This window comes from Gouania willdenowi, chromosome 10, assembly GCF_900634775.1.
Source record: "Gouania willdenowi chromosome 10, fGouWil2.1, whole genome shotgun sequence".
NCBI lineage: Eukaryota > Metazoa > Chordata > Actinopteri > Blenniiformes > Gobiesocidae > Gouania > Gouania willdenowi.
The window spans coordinates 5,583,145-5,600,904 of record NC_041053.1 but is presented as its reverse complement, the minus strand read 5'-3'; the positions used below and the strand labels follow the sequence as shown (position 1 = coordinate 5,600,904).

Sequence of the window (17,760 nt, the reverse complement as noted above, 5' to 3'; positions counted from 1 at the left end):
AATTTACGTGGCGCACAAATGATAAAATTAAATCTACAGTCTGATTCACAATTCTACAAGTGCATGACTAGCTGAGAATAAACTGGTAGTTACAACAAACATTTCCATAGATAAGCCCCTTACTCAAAATATAGAGTACTTATACCCCATAAACATTGTGCTGAGCTGTACAGAGTAACATGCAATACAAATTAAAGCCCACAATAGGAGTTAACCATAAAAATCTCATCAAAAATAAAAACTACAATCAGAACACAAAGCAATGAAAAAAATCAATAAATATGGACTATTAAATATCAGATCGCTTTCGTCCAAATCCCTTTTACTAAGTGATCTTATAACTGACCATCAATTAGGTGTATTCTGCCTTACTGAGACTTGGCTCAAAAATGAAGATTTTATTCCTCTTTCAGATCACTTCATGTTATCCTTTGAATTCAAAATATCAGCCTGCTTAAATTCTGAGAGAAGATTACACTAGAGTAGATCACTGTCTGAAAAAGTTGTAGTTAGATTTAAAGATTTAGTGTCATGGTCCGGTGTGGGTGTGGACCCAAATGCAGAGAGAGAAGGAGGCAGAATGCAGGAGTAGCGTTCCTTGAACCAATCCATGTTTATTTACTAAACAAAAGTAACTTAAATCCAATGAGGCAGGAGGTACATGGAGCAGGGCACAAAACGCAGCAGGCCACAAGGAGGGAAGACAACATACAATGATCCCGCAGTCATACTGTGTCCAAGCACTCAGCTAAACAGTGAGGGAAGCTTCATTGGGAATGGGCCACACCTGGGTGAAAACGTGAAGGAGCTAATCAGTCACCAACCAAGCACACAGACATCACTGGGGGGTGGAGCCACAAGCAGGAATACCTGAAACACAGACAAGAGTTCAACTAGAACACAGAATAAACAAAGACTCAGAACAAAAGTGCTAAACCCAAACAGAATGTGACAGTTAGTTCCATAATTGCTTACCTCTCATCCATATGATATCGCAACAGAGTAGCTATCAATGTCTAACGACAGAGAAAATAGATTACCTTGTCAACAGTGTCACTGCACACAGCTCTGGTTGCTGTTGCTCTGCCTCAAAAGAAGACGATATGTCATAAAAAGGTCGCTTCTTGGTATAATTCTGAATTGTGTCTTTTAAAACAGGCATCGTGGAAATTCGAAAGGAAGTGGCTCTCTTCAAACATGTCATATAGCCTGGAGAAAGACTTCAACTTATAAAAAAAAACCTCTTCACAAAGCTAGAACTTCCTATTACTCAACTCTGATACTAAAATAATCCTTGGTTTCTATTCAACACCGTAGCCAGACTCACCAAGCGCCACAGCTATGTAGAACCCTCTATTCCTGTCAACCTGAGCAGTGATGACTTCATCAACTTTACTGATAAAATTCTAACAATAAGAAACAAAGCTAATGTCCCCCCTGCAGGAGTGCTCAATAATTTCTTAAACAAAACAGCTCCTGAGGTATCCCCAACATGCAGCTTTTATTTACATAGTTTCACTCCACTTGGTCTATTTGAATTGAGTTAGTGCTTCTAAACCAACAACCTATTTACAACAACCACTATTTAAAGATGTTTTCCACTAATTAGCACTAATATGGTGAACTGGATTAACACATCTCTAGCAAGAGGTTATGTACCACAGGCCATTAAAACCGCTGTAATCAAACCTCTCCTTAAAAAACCTACCCTCCATCCAAGTGACTTGTCCAATTATAGGCCAATATCCTATGGGGTGCCACGTGTAAAAATTTATTATAAAAGTTGTAGCTAACACATTTTCATTTTTTATCTCAGTTTTCTTATATTTAGCACATTTTCCTACGTTTAACACAACATTTAAACACATATATAGAGGTAAAAAAAAAAAAAAAAGCATTAAATCTAAATATTTAAATCTAAATCTAAATGGTATGTTATATCTAAATGTTAAATCTATATCTAAATATTTAATTTAAATCTAAATTTTAAATCTAAATCAAATTGTTATATGTTATATCTAAATGTTAAATCTAAGTCTAAATATTTAATCTAAATCTAAATGTTATATATAATATCTAAATGCTAAATCATATCTAAATGTAAACATTATATGTTAAATCTAAATATTTAGATAAGGAAGTGCGCTTGAAAGCGTAAGGTCTAGGGGTCAAATCCAGCATGGGCCACCTTTCTAATTTGTTCTTTTTGGGGATGTCTAGAAAGTTGTAAAAATTTTCATTCTGCACCTGCCAGAGGCGTCGTCTCAACTTCAGGCCATTTCAACGTTGGTCTGCTCAGCAGACGTATTCCAGACATCCCAAAAAAGACAAAATAAGAAAGGTGGCCCATGGTGGGTTCGATCCCTAAACCTTATGCTTTCACTTACATTACATTTTAATAACTGTGTTGCACTATTGTGTTGGGAGTGTACTGTGACGTGTAGCTCGTACACTTGCGCTCAATCTCCGCTGCCGGGAGAGAACCAGCCATACATATCACCCAGGCAGGCATCGGTGAAAAGGTGGGGGGGAGTGGCTGTGTGTCTCTACTTGTGTATTGGTTGAGGTTACAAGGGGATATAACATATACCATTTAGATTGAGATTTAAATATTTAGATTTTATGGGTTTTTTACCTCTATATATGTGGTTAAATGTTGTGTTAAATGTTGGAAAATGTGCTAAATATGAGAAAAGTGAAAATTTTGAAAGGTCAACTATGTGATCACCTACTTAGGAACAATTTATATGAGAGCTTTCAGTCTGGCTTTAGAGCCAATAACAGCACAGAGACTGCCTTAGTAAAAGTGACCAATAATCTCCTCTTAGCCTCAGACAGAGGGTTGGTCTCAGTTCTGGTGCTCTTAGATCTCAGTGCAGCTTTCGATGCAGTGGATCGTCATCTACTTCTGCAGAGACTGGAAAGTGTTTTTGGGATTAAAGAAACAGCGCTGGTTTGGTTTAAATCCTACCTATCAGGCAGAACCCACTTTGCTCATGTTAATCTATCCTCAGCACACGCCAGAGTTAATCATGGAGTTCCACAAGGTTCAGTTTTGGGACAAATACTCTTTACATTATATATGCTTCCACAAGGTAACATTATCAGAGAACATATACATTTCCATTGCTATGCAGATGATACACAGCTTTATCTCTCAATGAAATCAGATGAAACTCATCAGTTATTAAAACTCCAGGCTTGTCTTAAAGACATCACATCCTGGATGAACTGTAACTTTCTCCTTCTTAACCAGGATAAAACCTTAGTTAATTTATTTGGTTCAAAACACCTCAGAGATAAATTATCAGAGCAAATAGTGTCTCTGGATGGGATTACTCTGTCACCCAGCACCACAGTAAAAAACTTAAGCGTTATCTTTGACACTGACTGCAGCTAGAATACTAACAGGTACTAACAAGAGAGAACATATTTCTCCAGTATTGGCTTCCCTTCATTGGCTTCTTGTAAAATCTAGAATAGAGTTTAAAATCCTCCTGTTAACATACAAAGCTCTGCATGATCAAGCTCCTGAAACCTGTTAATGCCCTATCGTCCAGGCAGATCACTCCGCTCTGAGTTTTCTGGCCTTCTGGAAGTTCCTAAAGTGTCTAGAAGTAGAAAAGGTGGAAGAGCTTTCAGCTACCAGGCCCCTCGCCTTTGAAACCAGCTTCCAGTCTTAGTAGGGGAGGCTGCTACTCTCTCCACCTGTAAAGCTAAACTCAAAACCTTCTTATATGCTGAAGTGTTAACTTAACGGCTAGAGCGGACATGAGCTCGTCCGTAAACGGTCGCATTTTAGAGTCCTTGTAGTCGCTGTTAGAATTCATATGAACAGGAAGAGATTTAAATTCTGATGTAGCTGGTTATGATTTACAGGACATGGGCTCGTCTGTGAACGGTCGCATTTACAGACCTCGGAGTCTGTAAATCCCGTTTATTGGCTTACCAATAAACGGGAAGAGATTTACAAGTTTCTGATAATGGACTAAAGGCACATTTACAACACTTTCCCCTGATATAATCTCAAATATCACAAGGTTTGAATTTAAATCAAAGGAAAAGAGGTTACCAGGCTACGAGGAACAAAAGTGAAACTAAAAGAACGTCACATTGAGAATGGTTGCTCACACTCACCTTCCACTCAGAAATATTAATTATGTTGAATAAAACATAATGTGGCTAAAAATGTCTCTGATCCATTTTTCTTGAACCACAGTGTCTGTTTTATGTCATTTAAAATCTGATAATATGTCTTACGTATCATAATATAAGGGTTTTAGATTATTGATTTAAAGTTGGTAGGTATATCATTGCATTGGTACATCGGTCATTGTGAGTTTCCGTGAGTGAACCCTTTAAATGTTGTCTCCGCAAAGAATTTTGGGTCAGCATTATCTCGTCTCCTTTGGTAAAGGATGCATCAGTGTTTCCTAGGCTAAGGGAGGTAAAAAAGGAAGCATTGAGCCTTTTTTTCCTCAGCTTAAAGAGAACCTGGACGCTCTTTATCACTGCCGCCACTTAAACACTTCCGGGGGTGAAGGAACAGTGGAAAGGAAAGGAGATAGGAGGGACTATTTGGACGCAGCCCTGGTTTCAATTAGTGGAAGAAGAAGTTTATTAACAGTTAGATTAACATGCCTGTGTAGCAGTGGTGGGTCGTCAGGGCCAGCTAGGCCTTCTCTGCTGGCCTAAACATAATCAGAAAATAAATTTAATTTTAATATAATTTTTTCATAAATATGTATTAAATTATTCCTCATAGTCTTTTCTCTTCATTTCATAGCTTTCCTCTTGGTTGCGCTGCTTCCAGGATTGTATATTCATCTTATAGCTTTCATCCAATCATATTTGAGCTGTCACGTGTTGCCAGGCTCCACAAAATCTTCCCGAGGCCTTCAGAATTAACAGTGGGGCCCGTCTGTACACTTAAATGAACTGAAACAGACAGATTGTGATAACCAATCAGATTTCGAGTTGACAACATCAGGGCCAGCTAGCAGGTATCACGTTGAACGTGACACGTTCTGACGTTCACGTCCTCTGATTGGATACACACTAGTGAGAGGCAGCGCTATGCAAAGTAGAGTGCCTAATCAAATGGAAGCTGGTGTCCCGTTAGCGACTCGACGGAGCTAAAGCGTTCATTTCGCTGTTTTTTTCAACCCACAATGGCTGAAGGAGGAGAAGAGATTGACCTGGTCGCTGATATACATGCAACCCCATTTTCAAAACGGACCTTTCAAGAAAAACTTGATATTGTGAGGATAGGTCATCCAACCCCCGCGCTAGCTAACCTGTTTCAAAGCAGCAGCTACGAGCGGTATCCCTGGCTCACAGGTTCAGAGAGACTCGGCTTTCAGCACTAGCCTCCATGTCGATAGAAAAGGACTTATTGGTGGAACTGAGACAAACAGATAAACTGTACAACAGTCATTGAAGTCTTCTTGAGGAAAGAAAGGAGGATGGATTTTGTATTCAAATAAGCGGGGATAGTCGTTTTGGTGAGTACAAAGCTTTTTTTTCTTCTTTTTTTTTATATTTTTGTGATTTTATTTCATAAGCCCTGTCTTGACGGTCTGGCGGAGTGGTGTGCGCCGTGCCGCGCCGGGCGCGGCCTGCGCTTTGTAATCAAGACAGAGCCCATAATGTGCCGGTACCTGGCGCACCTGTGACTTCAGTGATGGGACTGAAATGTTTTGCTTTAATCTATATCAAAGTGGACGTTCAAGGAGTAGGCTACACCATTTCACCACTGTCGGAAATGAATGAATGAAACTGCTTTACGGGTGCGACAATGTGCTGTTTAGTGGACTTTTGTAGACTAATTGCCTTTTATTTTTAAGTTGTGACAGTATCCAAGCGATCATATAACTTTTACTTTACTACTCTTAATTGTTAATATGGATGTATTGATTTTAAATGCTCCAGAAATAAAGTAGTTGTACTGGACTATGTTTGTTTCTGTATAAATGTATGGTTTAGAGAGACATGACGTCATAATGATGGTATTAAGAGGTGGATTCATTCAGTGGAGGACATCACTGAAGGCCTAGGTGTGAAATGCACAGCACGCCACTGCTGTGTAGTTGCATCATGTTGTTAATGACATACTTGGCCAGGCTCTGTTTGCACTTTGTATTGACAGAGTAGAACTTTGATTTGGTTTTGCACATAATATTGTTTGCACTTGAAAAAAAAAAAAGAAATATATAATTTTATTTCTTCTATTTTAACTTTTATAACTTTTAGTTTTAGTTTCAATTTTTGTAAGAGGAAGTTTATTAAAAGCTCATGCTTATATCATGCATGTAAAGAATTATAATAAAACATTTCAAACATTCCGCCTCAACTTTTCTTGGCGCAAAATCGCAAAAACTGGAAAACCTACTTTTTCAGACTCCTCCTTGGGGTTTTGTCCAATCAGCATGAAACTGTGCACTTGAGGTCTTCCGTTGGACGTGATCAACAGTTATCAAAATGAGTTTGTTCGGGTAAATTATGCGCAAATTATTAACGAGTAAAGTTTTCTAGCTAGCTATAAAAACGCGAACTGGCGCATATCTCGGTCAAAATAAATGCTATCAACACCAAATCTGAGATCCTTAGTTGGCATGTGACTGTGAAGAAATGCGCCAAAATTTGAATGATGTAGACCACTAGGGGGCGCTACAAATAACGAATATTTATATCTCTTAAATGGCAAGACCAATATTTACCAAATTTGGAGGGTATGATCTTGGGTCCCTCCTGAGGCGATATATCAAAGGTATTCGCGATTGGTCAAAGTGGGCGTGGCTTATTACATCATATCACATAAATAAATAAACAATTATTTCTGCTGAATTATTATGTCGAGGGCAGTGAAATTTACAGGGTAGATATAGAAGACCACACAGACCACTCATACCAAAAATTGTGCCACTAGGTGGCGCTATAATTGCAAAAACATTTTGGCATCTAACTTTCACAATTTAATTCACATCTTCAAAAAATTAATATCCACATGTTTCCTACAGAGAGTCGCATCTACTGACATAGGCCACGCCCACTCCCACAACACATTGCTCTTTGTAAGTCACGACATATCAAAAACCTACTTTTTCAAATTCCTCTTTGGGGTTTTGTCCAATCAGCGTGAAACTTTTCACGTAGAGTCTTCAGTTGGACCTGATCTAAAGTTGATAAAATAATTTCGTTGGCTAAAAATATGCGCGAATAATTACTAAGTAAATTTTTCTAGCTAGCTATAAAAATGCATAACTGTTCCATATCTCGGTCAAAATAAATGCTAACAACACCAAATCTGAGATCCTTGGTTGGCATGTGACTGTAAGGGTATTTTTATAAGTTACGCCACTAGGGGGGCGCTGCAATAATGGAATATTTGTATCTCTTAAATGGCAATACCAATTTTTACCAAATTTGGTGGGTATGACCTTGGGTCCCTCCTGAGGCCATATCTCAAATTTATTCGCGATTGGTCAAAGTGGGCATGGCTTATTACATCATAACATATAAATAAACAAACCCTTATTTCATTTTAAGTAATATGTTGAGGGCTGTGAAATTTACAGATTAACTATAGAGGAGCACACAGATCACCCATACCAAAAAGTGTACCACTAGGTGGCACTATAATGGGTGCAAACACATTTTGGCTTGTCACTTTCACACTTTAAATAACATCTTCCAAAATTTCACATCCACCTGTTCACAGCAAATGGCATGTTGGCCTGTATCCTGACTCCCGCCACAAGCCCGTCATCCTTCATGACGTACTTCCACCGGCTCCGCAAAACCTGGTGGCCGAGTCACGCGGGAAGATTGGCCCCCTTTCATAACTGCTTGCAGTTCTAGTTATTATTATTATTATTATTATTATTATTATTATTATTGGGATGGTCAGACTATGAAATCACCACATCATCAATGTAGGTCTCAATATTGTTTAAACACAGAGGTCAACAAAACCAAATTACAGATAATAATCAACAGTATATAACCAACCCACTGGAATGTATAACAGACCACCAAGAGACGCAAGATGCTCTGAAGGGTATATGTAGGTACTTAGCGAAGCAGTAGAAGTGGTGGTGGCTTGGTACGCCATAAGTCGGGAAGGACCATGGTCTCTCACTTCCTTATTGTCTCCCAACCCAGGGTGGTCGGAGGGGCGGTCTTGCACCTTTTCCCTCTGACGTCTTCGGCGACCCAGGGTAGACTACCTGGTCACCAGGAAACACACTCATGCACACTCATGCAACTGATGCACGGTTGTTCTTGCTGAGTGATGTGGTACCACGTATCGCCTTTGCCGTCCAGTCGGACAGCGTGTGAGGTCCGCTCGGGGACCCTGTAGGGCCCTGTCCAGCAAGGTTCTGGCCACTTCCGTTTCAGGACTTTCAGCATAAGATGTGTAGCTGTTTCGGTCTGCTTGGGGAGCCTGTATGGGAGTCTGTGCCGCCTGCACATGTTGTTTTTTCCCTGTATTAGCTTTCTGTTGGGCCTCTTGTATTTGCATTTTTAATCATTTCATTTCAAGATCTTTCTTTTGCTCCATCTGATGTTGCTGCATGTGGCTACAGAAGTGAGCGTCCCAGCGGGGCTGAGAAGCATCATGTAAATCAGGGTTGGAAAGGATCGCTGTCTTTACTTTGTCAGGTGCATTGCTGATAACAGCTGTTCTATAGGAATGTGTGTGTGGTGGGTTATATTTATTTAGATGACATGTGTAACACTATCTTTTCTCCACTAGATGGAAGCAGAGAGGGCTTTTCCTCCTCAGTACTGAGTGGCTGTGTACTGTGTGACGTATGTCCTCCCATCTTCAAACGAACAACACTCACACAGCACTAAACAGAGATCTCAACAATTGATTTTTTATAGGTACCGACTGACCCCGGGCTATTTGGGTCCTTTCTTCCTACCACAATGAAGCTATACTCTTTAGAGTCCTACCTTTGCCCGTATCTTTATTTATTTCAACACTGTGCACTACTTAATACTTGATTTTTTTTGCAACAGCTTTCTGCACAACATCCAAAATCACACAAAATACTACGACACGATGTCCGAGCCTCCAGGAGCCAAAACAATGAACAACAAAGGTGTTCTTACCAGTGTTACAGGTGGCGGGCCCGCTGGCTGCCTGAGGTCCGGACCGGGTCGGTGTGAAGCCGTCCTATCACAATCGGGGTCACCAAATTGTTGGAATATAATCTATTCTTATTCGTGTGTTCGTGAATAGGAAGGATCACAGTTCAAATTCTTACTTGACCTTTTATTTTACCTGTTGTGCAGGAAGTCGTTCAATACGAGATCTCAGGCTAAACCTCACCCTTCTAAGAAAAATGCCCAACACCGAGTCTTGAGCAAAATCAAAGAGGAAGAGCCCCGACTTCATGTGCAGGACTAATTCATGCTTTTCACTTACGTCATCTGTTTATCAGTTATTGTGATCGTGTGTAACCTGACTCCAATAACTAATAATCTTTTCAACATGTTATTCAACAACATCACAATGTTACAAAAGACATCTCAAGTAATTCAGAAAGTGAGTTTTTAAGTGTTTACACAAAGATTTCAATAATGCCATATATGGCATTGACCTTGACCATTCCAGAAAAAAAGTGTGTGGCTGCAATAACTCCTTACATTACAACAAAATGTTTACCTGCTGCACTTGTCTTTGCCTTAAGCAATGGTTTTAGCAATGATTATATGGTTAGATCAACACCCAATTGATTATTGAAAACCTTCACCATGCAACACAATGTGCATGAACCTCTGAAACCTATGAAACCTCAGATACTCTCTGGCTACAGCTGAACAGCCTGAAAAATATTTTTTTAAAAAAGTGAATGTAACCATGTTGGAAATAAACTGAATAAATAAAAATAAAAAAATAAATAAAGGTAGCACCAGCGCTCCTCAGACTGAATGACATCCTGCAAATAATCCATCCAGGATTATAAATGCTGAAAGTTTCATGTTATGGTTTGTCAGTGGAACTTATCAATATCTTGTCAGTAAATCAAATTTACTGACAAAACAAGCTGATCTGTTTGGGTCCACCCCTCTGTAAAGGGTAGGATCCTGGTTGGGCAACACTATTGAGTTTACAAAGGCAGAACAGAACTGTGGATGTGTGGTATTTGCCTTTGGAACCAGAATGCAAGGTGAACTTCATGGGCTGTTACGAGGCTCCGCCATTTTCTACCATGTGATCAACTTCCTTTCTCAACTTCCTTTTCTCATCAGAGCCGTTTTTCCCTTTTTCGTTTGGGTTACAGGAAACCAAAAACAAAAAAAATGATTTCAAAATAAAGGTCGAAATTTGTTTCTGTTCATTGTTTCTTGTTTTACTGTAATTGATTAAGACATGAATAAAGACTGTCACATGACCAGGAAGTAAAAGTAAAACCGTCAAATTAAAAGCCCAAGGAAGGAAGCTAGACAGATAGATAGAGAGATAGATAGAATTATATAGAATGAGATAAATAATTAAAATAGATATAGATAGATAGATAGAATTATATAGAATGAGATAAATAATTAAAATAGATATAGATAGATAGAATTATATAGAATGAGATAAATAATTAAAATAGATATAGATAGATAGATTGATAGAATTGGATAAATAATTAAATAGATATATAAATATTAGATGATAGATAAATAATTAAAATAGATAGATAAATAGATAGATAGATAGATAGATAGCCATAAATAATTAGATAAATAATTAAACAGATATTTAAATAATTAGATAGATAGATAGAAAAAAACATTATTAGATGATATATAGATAATTAGATAAATAGATAGTATATAAATATATAGCACTTATAAGATTACAAGGTGCTGTACTGAGTGCAAATAGAAAACAAAATTTAAAACATAGACAGAGTAAAAATTGTTCCATAAAATGAACATCAAAAACATTCATAGAATATATGAAAATTAATAAATAAATACATTAAATTAAAATACAGTCTTTCTGATAGAGTTAAGTTTTAGGAAAGGATCTAAAATCTGGTATAGCGAGTTCGAGTTCCAGAGCTTAGGGGCTCTGAGGGATAAAGCTCAAGATAGATAGATACTGTAGGTAGACAGACACATACATACATACTTAAAAGTCATTTTATGTGTGAAAAGACACATTTAAATGTATGATTGTTATTTTTTTAGATGTTATATCTGAAGCTGTAGTTACTCGTGTATGCCACCAGAGGGAGTATCCCCTTAACTGAGCACTAGTTGTGGTAACATGTGTTAGGTGTCTGTGATATTGCACCAGGGTTGGGGTCAATTACAATTTTCAGTTACAATTACGACTTCAATTATCCATGTTCAATTACAATTCAGTTATAATTACGCTGACCAACATTTCAATTACAATTAAATTATGATTATTTTTTTTCACCCTGCTCTCAATTACTAAAAGTTTTAACCATGTCTTAAACCAGCTGTAAACTACACTGAAACAATTATCTGTCATCTAATTTGTTTCTCATCTTGTAATTAATCATCAATTACGCGATTACAATTCTAATTGACTTCAACCCTGTATACCATGTGTCAAACTCAAGGCCCGGGGGCCAAATCTGGCCAATTAGAGCATACAATTTGGCCCACAGAAGAAAGAGAGAGAAAACATGAATTATTGTTTAAATTAACAAATAGTCCAGTTGTAGATATCTCAAATTCACCAGTTTGATGAAACTCTACAAAATGTTTAGGAGCTTTTATTTTTCTTTTGTTTATATCACATGAATTCAGTTGTTTTTTAATTGCAAATTGTGGAAAGAACTCAACATTTCCACAAGTCTTGGAATTTCTCACAAACAGTTCACAAAGTTCCTCTAAATTACACAGAAATGGGTCAAATCAATAATTTTCCAAAGTGAATTGAACTGGTATTGAAAACTAGGGCATAATGATGTTAAAATAGTTCTTTTTTTTCCACCTAAAATCTGTGGCTCACTAGAGGTCAAACTGCTCCATATTTGGCCTCTGAACTAAAATGATATAGCATCTGTATTCATTCCAAATATTAACTGTAGGTAACCTCGTAATAATTTGAATTAATACTAATGCTATATCATAAACACCAATATAATGTATCAATGTGTGTAGTTTGCAATAATTCTGTGTGATGTCAAAATGTGCTATAATGCTTTTGTCATGTTTTCACTTGTTGTTGATGCTATTTGTATGATTGTAATAATTATTGTATATGGGGTATGTGTCTATAAGCTTTCTTACTTCAGCCTACTGCTTTTGAGCTTTCATTTCTAATGATGTATCTTGTTTTGGTAAAAAAAAAAAAAAAATGTGAATGTGTAATAAATAAACTAACTAAACTTCAGTTCCTCATTATCTCGTGACGTCAGTCGTCCGACCAGACTGGGTCGTGACGCACTCAAAACGCACTGGAAGTTGGGGGCCATTCGTCCTCTGTGCGCAAACCCAACTCTATGCCACAAACGTAATGCGCCCCCTTGTGGATAGATGTGGAATAGCTACATAGAAACAGAAACTGCTGTAAAATAAAGGTAAACTAGGGAGAGATAAATATTAGGGGTGTCTGTTTTTTCCAGCTTTAGTGTGTAAATGTATGTAGAATTGCATCTGTACACACTTGACGTCTTTACTGTTTTATCTGTCATAGGTAATCAATGCCTACCTGACACTCCTTATGTGGTGTTACAATAAGCAAAATAATGATAAAGCTGCTCACATCGACAGTTTTGTGATGACAGTTCCAGACTCAGGGTATGCAGTAGATTGTTCTGCATGTATACAATTTTTATTTTTTTTTTCTAGTAAAGAAATTAATTATTTTTGATATTTTCAAATCGATTCAATGGCATACTCTGTCATAGTGGGATTTTTTAATGAACACCAACACTGAATGTTGACGGTCAGATGAGAAGAAGAGTGCAAATCTAGTCTGTTTATGCTCTGCATCATTGTCTATGTAGGTCCCCTGTGTTGTTAATATTATTATTATTAATATGAATAACAATTATACATATTTATATAAAGCCTTTCATTGACACTTTAAGCATTTTACACTGCTACCACCCTTTCAAATGTCACTTCTGAACTATGAAATCTATCAGCTTAATTGTAAATGACTGAGTTGCACATTTTCAACCAGTTACTGTGGGTTTGTGTCTCAATCACCTTATTTTTTAATTCAAAGGTAATCTACCCACATGAGAGAAGATCTCAGGCACAATTAAGGAGGTGTACGGAGACCACTAGGTAATTTTTAATATATTTTGTTTTCTGATATTAAAGTTTACGAGAACTACAATGTCACACAAATCAGTTGGAATAGATGTAAATTGAAGTGGGTGTAATAGCTTAAAAACAAATATTATATATTCAAGGGCATTTAAGTGAAAGAAGGGATGCAATGCGTCAAGGTGGTGTCCTGGACTTAAAGCTGCAGTTTGTAAGTTTTTTTTGGCATAATTTGGTCAAAAATCCATAATCATCTTTGAGCATATTGTACTCCAAAGTGTTCTGGGTGGACAGTGAATCTCTGCTCTTTCTCCTGGCTCTGTAAACAAAGTTTAGAAATCCAGGAGCGTGACGTTGGATGTCAGCCAATCAGAGATCGTTCTACAAACACGTGTGCTCCATGAGCTGTTCTGGGCGTTTCTATTGGCTGCTTGACTGAAGTCAGAAGCGCTCAGGGACAATCAGTAGTACACGTTACACGGCAAATCAAGCGGAAAAAGGCAAACAGAGGTGGAGAATCAACAGAACGAATTCACAAACACTGAGGAGGAACGGACCGCTTTTGTTTTGGGTCCTCGTGGATCTCTGGGTCCGCCGCAAACACACTGGCTGCAGAGGGAGAGCGAGAACAGAAAGGACAAATCGTGTGTAAACCTAAGTCTCCAAGCCGTCTTCTTTTCATTCTTTTTATTTCTGGTATTGGGCTGCCTCTCCAGCGTCATTTGCCGTCAACGTCAATGTAACTGTAGGTCACGGTCCGGTGTGGGTGTGGACCCAAATGCAAGGAGAGAAGGAGGCAGGATAGATGCATAGCGTTCCTGGAACCAGTCCATGTTTTTATTCCTCAACGCAAACTCCAAAAACAAACTCAAATCCAAGACAGGGGAGCAGGGACAGGGAGCAAGACCAGACACGAGGAAGGAGACAATGACAGCAAACACATCATTAACGAACCAGCAACCACACTGTGACCAAGCACTCAGTTAAATAGTGGAGGAGGCCTGATTAGGAATGGGCCACACCTGGGTGGAAACACGAGGGAGCTAATCATTCACCAGCCAAGCACACAGACATCACTGGGGGGTGGAGCCACAAACTGGAATCCCTGAAACACAGACAAGAGTTAAACACATTAGACTCAAAATAAACAAAGACACAGAATAACTAAACTAACCAACAGAACATGACACTGTTTGTACACGTAACAGCAGTACAAAATATATCAAGGACTGGGGTTAAGGAGTTTTCACCAGTTTTCTTTTATTATGGTTCTTGTCTTCTATCAGTGTTACGTTTAAAGGACAGTTGGTCTGAGGGTGGGTATAATATTCATAATGTTTGTCTACACTGACTTTGTCATTAGGGTCACATTCTGAGGGCTGTTTTTTAAATTAAACTTGGCTCTAAAATGCGAATAAAAAAATTAAATAGAAAAAACTACACTTTGGATCACAATATGCTGAAAGATGATTATGGATTTTTGACCAAATGATGAGAAAAAAAAACTTACATACTGCAGCTTTAAGTGCTCTGCTTTGTTTAGTTAAAATCTGTTGTATTAGAACGTGAAATATTAATCTGTGCAGATTTGGTTTAATCCTTGTACAAAACTAAATACTCATTTTTTTTATGTCTTCCTCAGCAGCGTGGAACCAGTGGAAAGACGACAGACCATGTGGTTTGGTCATGTGTTTAAACATGGGTGTTCTCATACAATGGATGTCCAGACATAAAGTGACATGTGCTTTCTTTATTCAACAGATCATATGACAGGTTTGACATTAGTAACAAAAGCTCTTACAAATTATTTGATATCTTCAATTTGAATATGCATGTATGATATCAATTTAAATATGTATTACTTGTAACTTTATTTTGTTAGTTTTTTTTAATAATAAAGAAAATCTGTCACAAAACATTTTTAAACCTCACTACTTGGAGCTGCAGATACAAAAATAAACCAATCTTCAACAAGAACTTTGCATATTTTGATCTTAGACTGAATTTATCCATTATTGTTTTTAAAAAAAACAGGTAAATGTGTTTCAAATTAACAGTGTGAACAGAAGCTAAATAAGCTTAAAATACTTTAAAGGACTAAAAAATTTCACTTTTCAAATTCATCATCAACAAGAATTATGAAATGCTTAACATGTGCTTAATTTATTTAATTAACTCCCTAATCAGGAGGTGGTTGAAAATAAATGAATAACACATTACAAAAATTATTCTCACTTTGCTTTTATATATAAGTGTAGTTCGTGTTCAGTTTATGGTTAGCATTACCAATATGTGCTCATTAAAACTGCACTGTATTGTGTTACACTATCACACTCAACAATCAACAGGTTCCTCTGAGGAAATAGGCACTTCAGGTACTTAAAATAACTTGAATTTAAAACTTGAAACAAATGTATAATTTGGGTGTGTGTAAGTCAGCCATGTATGTTTGGCTTGGCAGGTGATCCGTAGCACGAGCCTTGTTGTTCTCCATTTATTTAGTATTCTTCTTCTTCTTCTTCTTCTGTGTTGTCTGAAAGCCACATTTTAGCCAGAGCCACGACCCCCCAGGTAACCACTGCAGCTACACCGACCCCAATGGCCACATCTCTATACTGACGCACCTGCAGAGAGAAACAGAAGATATACCAAAATATAATCATCAATAATATCACAAATCGACCAAATATCACATTTCATCATTTCATACTGTACGATACGTGATTTTTCCTTGACCTATACTGTATGTGAGGGGTGATATCTGTTACTGACAGCTCTTTGGGCTCTCTTTATTTTCAGACTGCACTAAAATATCCAGGCAAATAAGAAAATAGAGTTTCTTGTTCAGTTGGTAATAATTACTGGCAAAATCTTACATTTCAGCTTGGATTTTAACCATATAACAATAACAGTTTTTACTGTTCAATTGTGTAATGAGCGGGTGGAGAATCTGTTGTAGAGTTAAAGCTGGGAAAATTGTATGATGTTTGCTTTTATCCAAAGCAAAGAACAACACAAGTAGTCAGGGTTAAATGACTGGCTCAACATCCTACAGTGATGGACCAGGTTGGATTTGAACCAGTGAATGTTAGATTGCGAGCCCGTTTCCTTAACACCAGATTGCTTTAACAGGGGAAATGCAGGTGAGAAGGAATATATACCCTCAAATGCAGACACTCAGACATTTACATGTCATTTTCTACTGTAAAACAGATAACCTAATGTGCAGCAACTTTAGCAAATAAACAGACGTTAAAATCCTGCGCAAAACCTTGCTTGATTTTTAGCGTAAATACAGTGGAAAAATATTAAATTAATAACAATAGCTGGCACAATTAACAATATTAAAGGGTACCTGTAGTGAAAATGTGTATAGCAAAAAATGTGTTTAAAGTATTACCAATAAACCAAAATATGTTCATCTTTTTATTAAAAAATTTAAAAAAAAAAAAACACCTAAAAGGACTTTTTAGAATGATTTTATGCCGTCGGGTATAAACTATGGAGAGAGGTTATGATGCACTTACTGTATGTTCATTGGTCCGGCCTGTTGCTTTAAATAAATGGTGCATTGTGGGAGGTAGAGGCGCAACGGGTCAGTTTACATTGTGGGAAATGCAGCCTTATGTAACCTCTACTTTAGGGCCTATGTTACAAACTAGATGACCTCTTATCGCGCTAACTAATTAAGTCAGTGTGTGCTGGACAACAAAGCTCGCTAACGTTTTACAGAGCTAAATCACCATGGAAACTTATGCTGAACGACTAGCCTGCTCGCTACCACAATTTTCTCTGGCTAGGAGTCCCGCCTCCAATCAGTTCTCTTAGAAAGCGAGCTGTCCAATAAAAGGTGTGAACACGTCACTGTGTGGATCTGATCTGACGCTGACAGGAGAGAGAGAATATTTAGACATTGATGCAATCCTTTCATATACCAATGATGACATGAACTAATGAATTAATTCATGTATTCTGTGGTGATGCAAAGAGCCTCAGCCCTGTAGATAATATAATATATAAATATATTCCACCTTATGATGTAGGCTGATCTGAATGAACGCAGCATCAGAGCCACGAACAAGTCAAAAACAGAAGAGAAACTGTTCAGAAACTATAGACCAACAGAACACTGTTGCCCAGCAACAGCTAACAGGAATCAACAAACGTGTTTCATATCCTGTGCAAAATGGCGGCTCCCCATAGTTTATGCCCGAAAGCATAAAATCGTTCTACAAAAGTCCTTTTAATATTATTTTTAATAAAAAAGGTGCACATATTTGTTTTAGTGGTAATACATTAAACTATTATTTTGCTATATGCATTTTTACTACAGGTGCCCTTTTTTAGCAGAACTTTGGAAGGTTTAAAAGCCAGTGCTGACATCCAGAGGTGAAAGTAATGGATTACAGGTACTCAAATTACTGTAATTTAGTTGCTTTTATGGGAACACAAAAAAATACAACAACTAACAACAGGGTTCTCGCCAGTGCTGTTGAGCGT

At 37.6% G+C, this 17,760-nt stretch overlaps 1 protein-coding gene and 1 long non-coding RNA gene across 4 annotated transcripts in view; both read right to left on the bottom strand.

The window, feature by feature from the left end:
* Positions 1–813: 813 nt before the first annotated feature.
* Positions 814–9,407, bottom strand: LOC114470531 (uncharacterized). The gene is made up of 3 exons (XR_003674885.1): positions 9,293–9,407; positions 9,121–9,184; positions 814–870 (listed from the first exon to the last, which is right to left on the bottom strand). It is a non-coding gene; the product is annotated as an uncharacterized LOC114470531 (long non-coding RNA).
* A 5,588-nt stretch (positions 9,408–14,995) lies between these two features.
* Positions 14,996–17,760, bottom strand: part of LOC114470525 (retinoic acid receptor responder protein 3-like) — a 97,061-nt gene continuing 94,296 nt past the window's right edge. For all 3 annotated transcript variants that reach the window (XM_028458740.1, XM_028458738.1, XM_028458739.1), the window contains exon 5: positions 14,996–15,884. In XM_028458740.1, the coding sequence (XP_028314541.1) occupies positions 15,759–15,884 (126 nt within the window). In that variant the 3' untranslated portion in view covers positions 14,996–15,758. The remainder of the gene's footprint in view (positions 15,885–17,760) is intronic.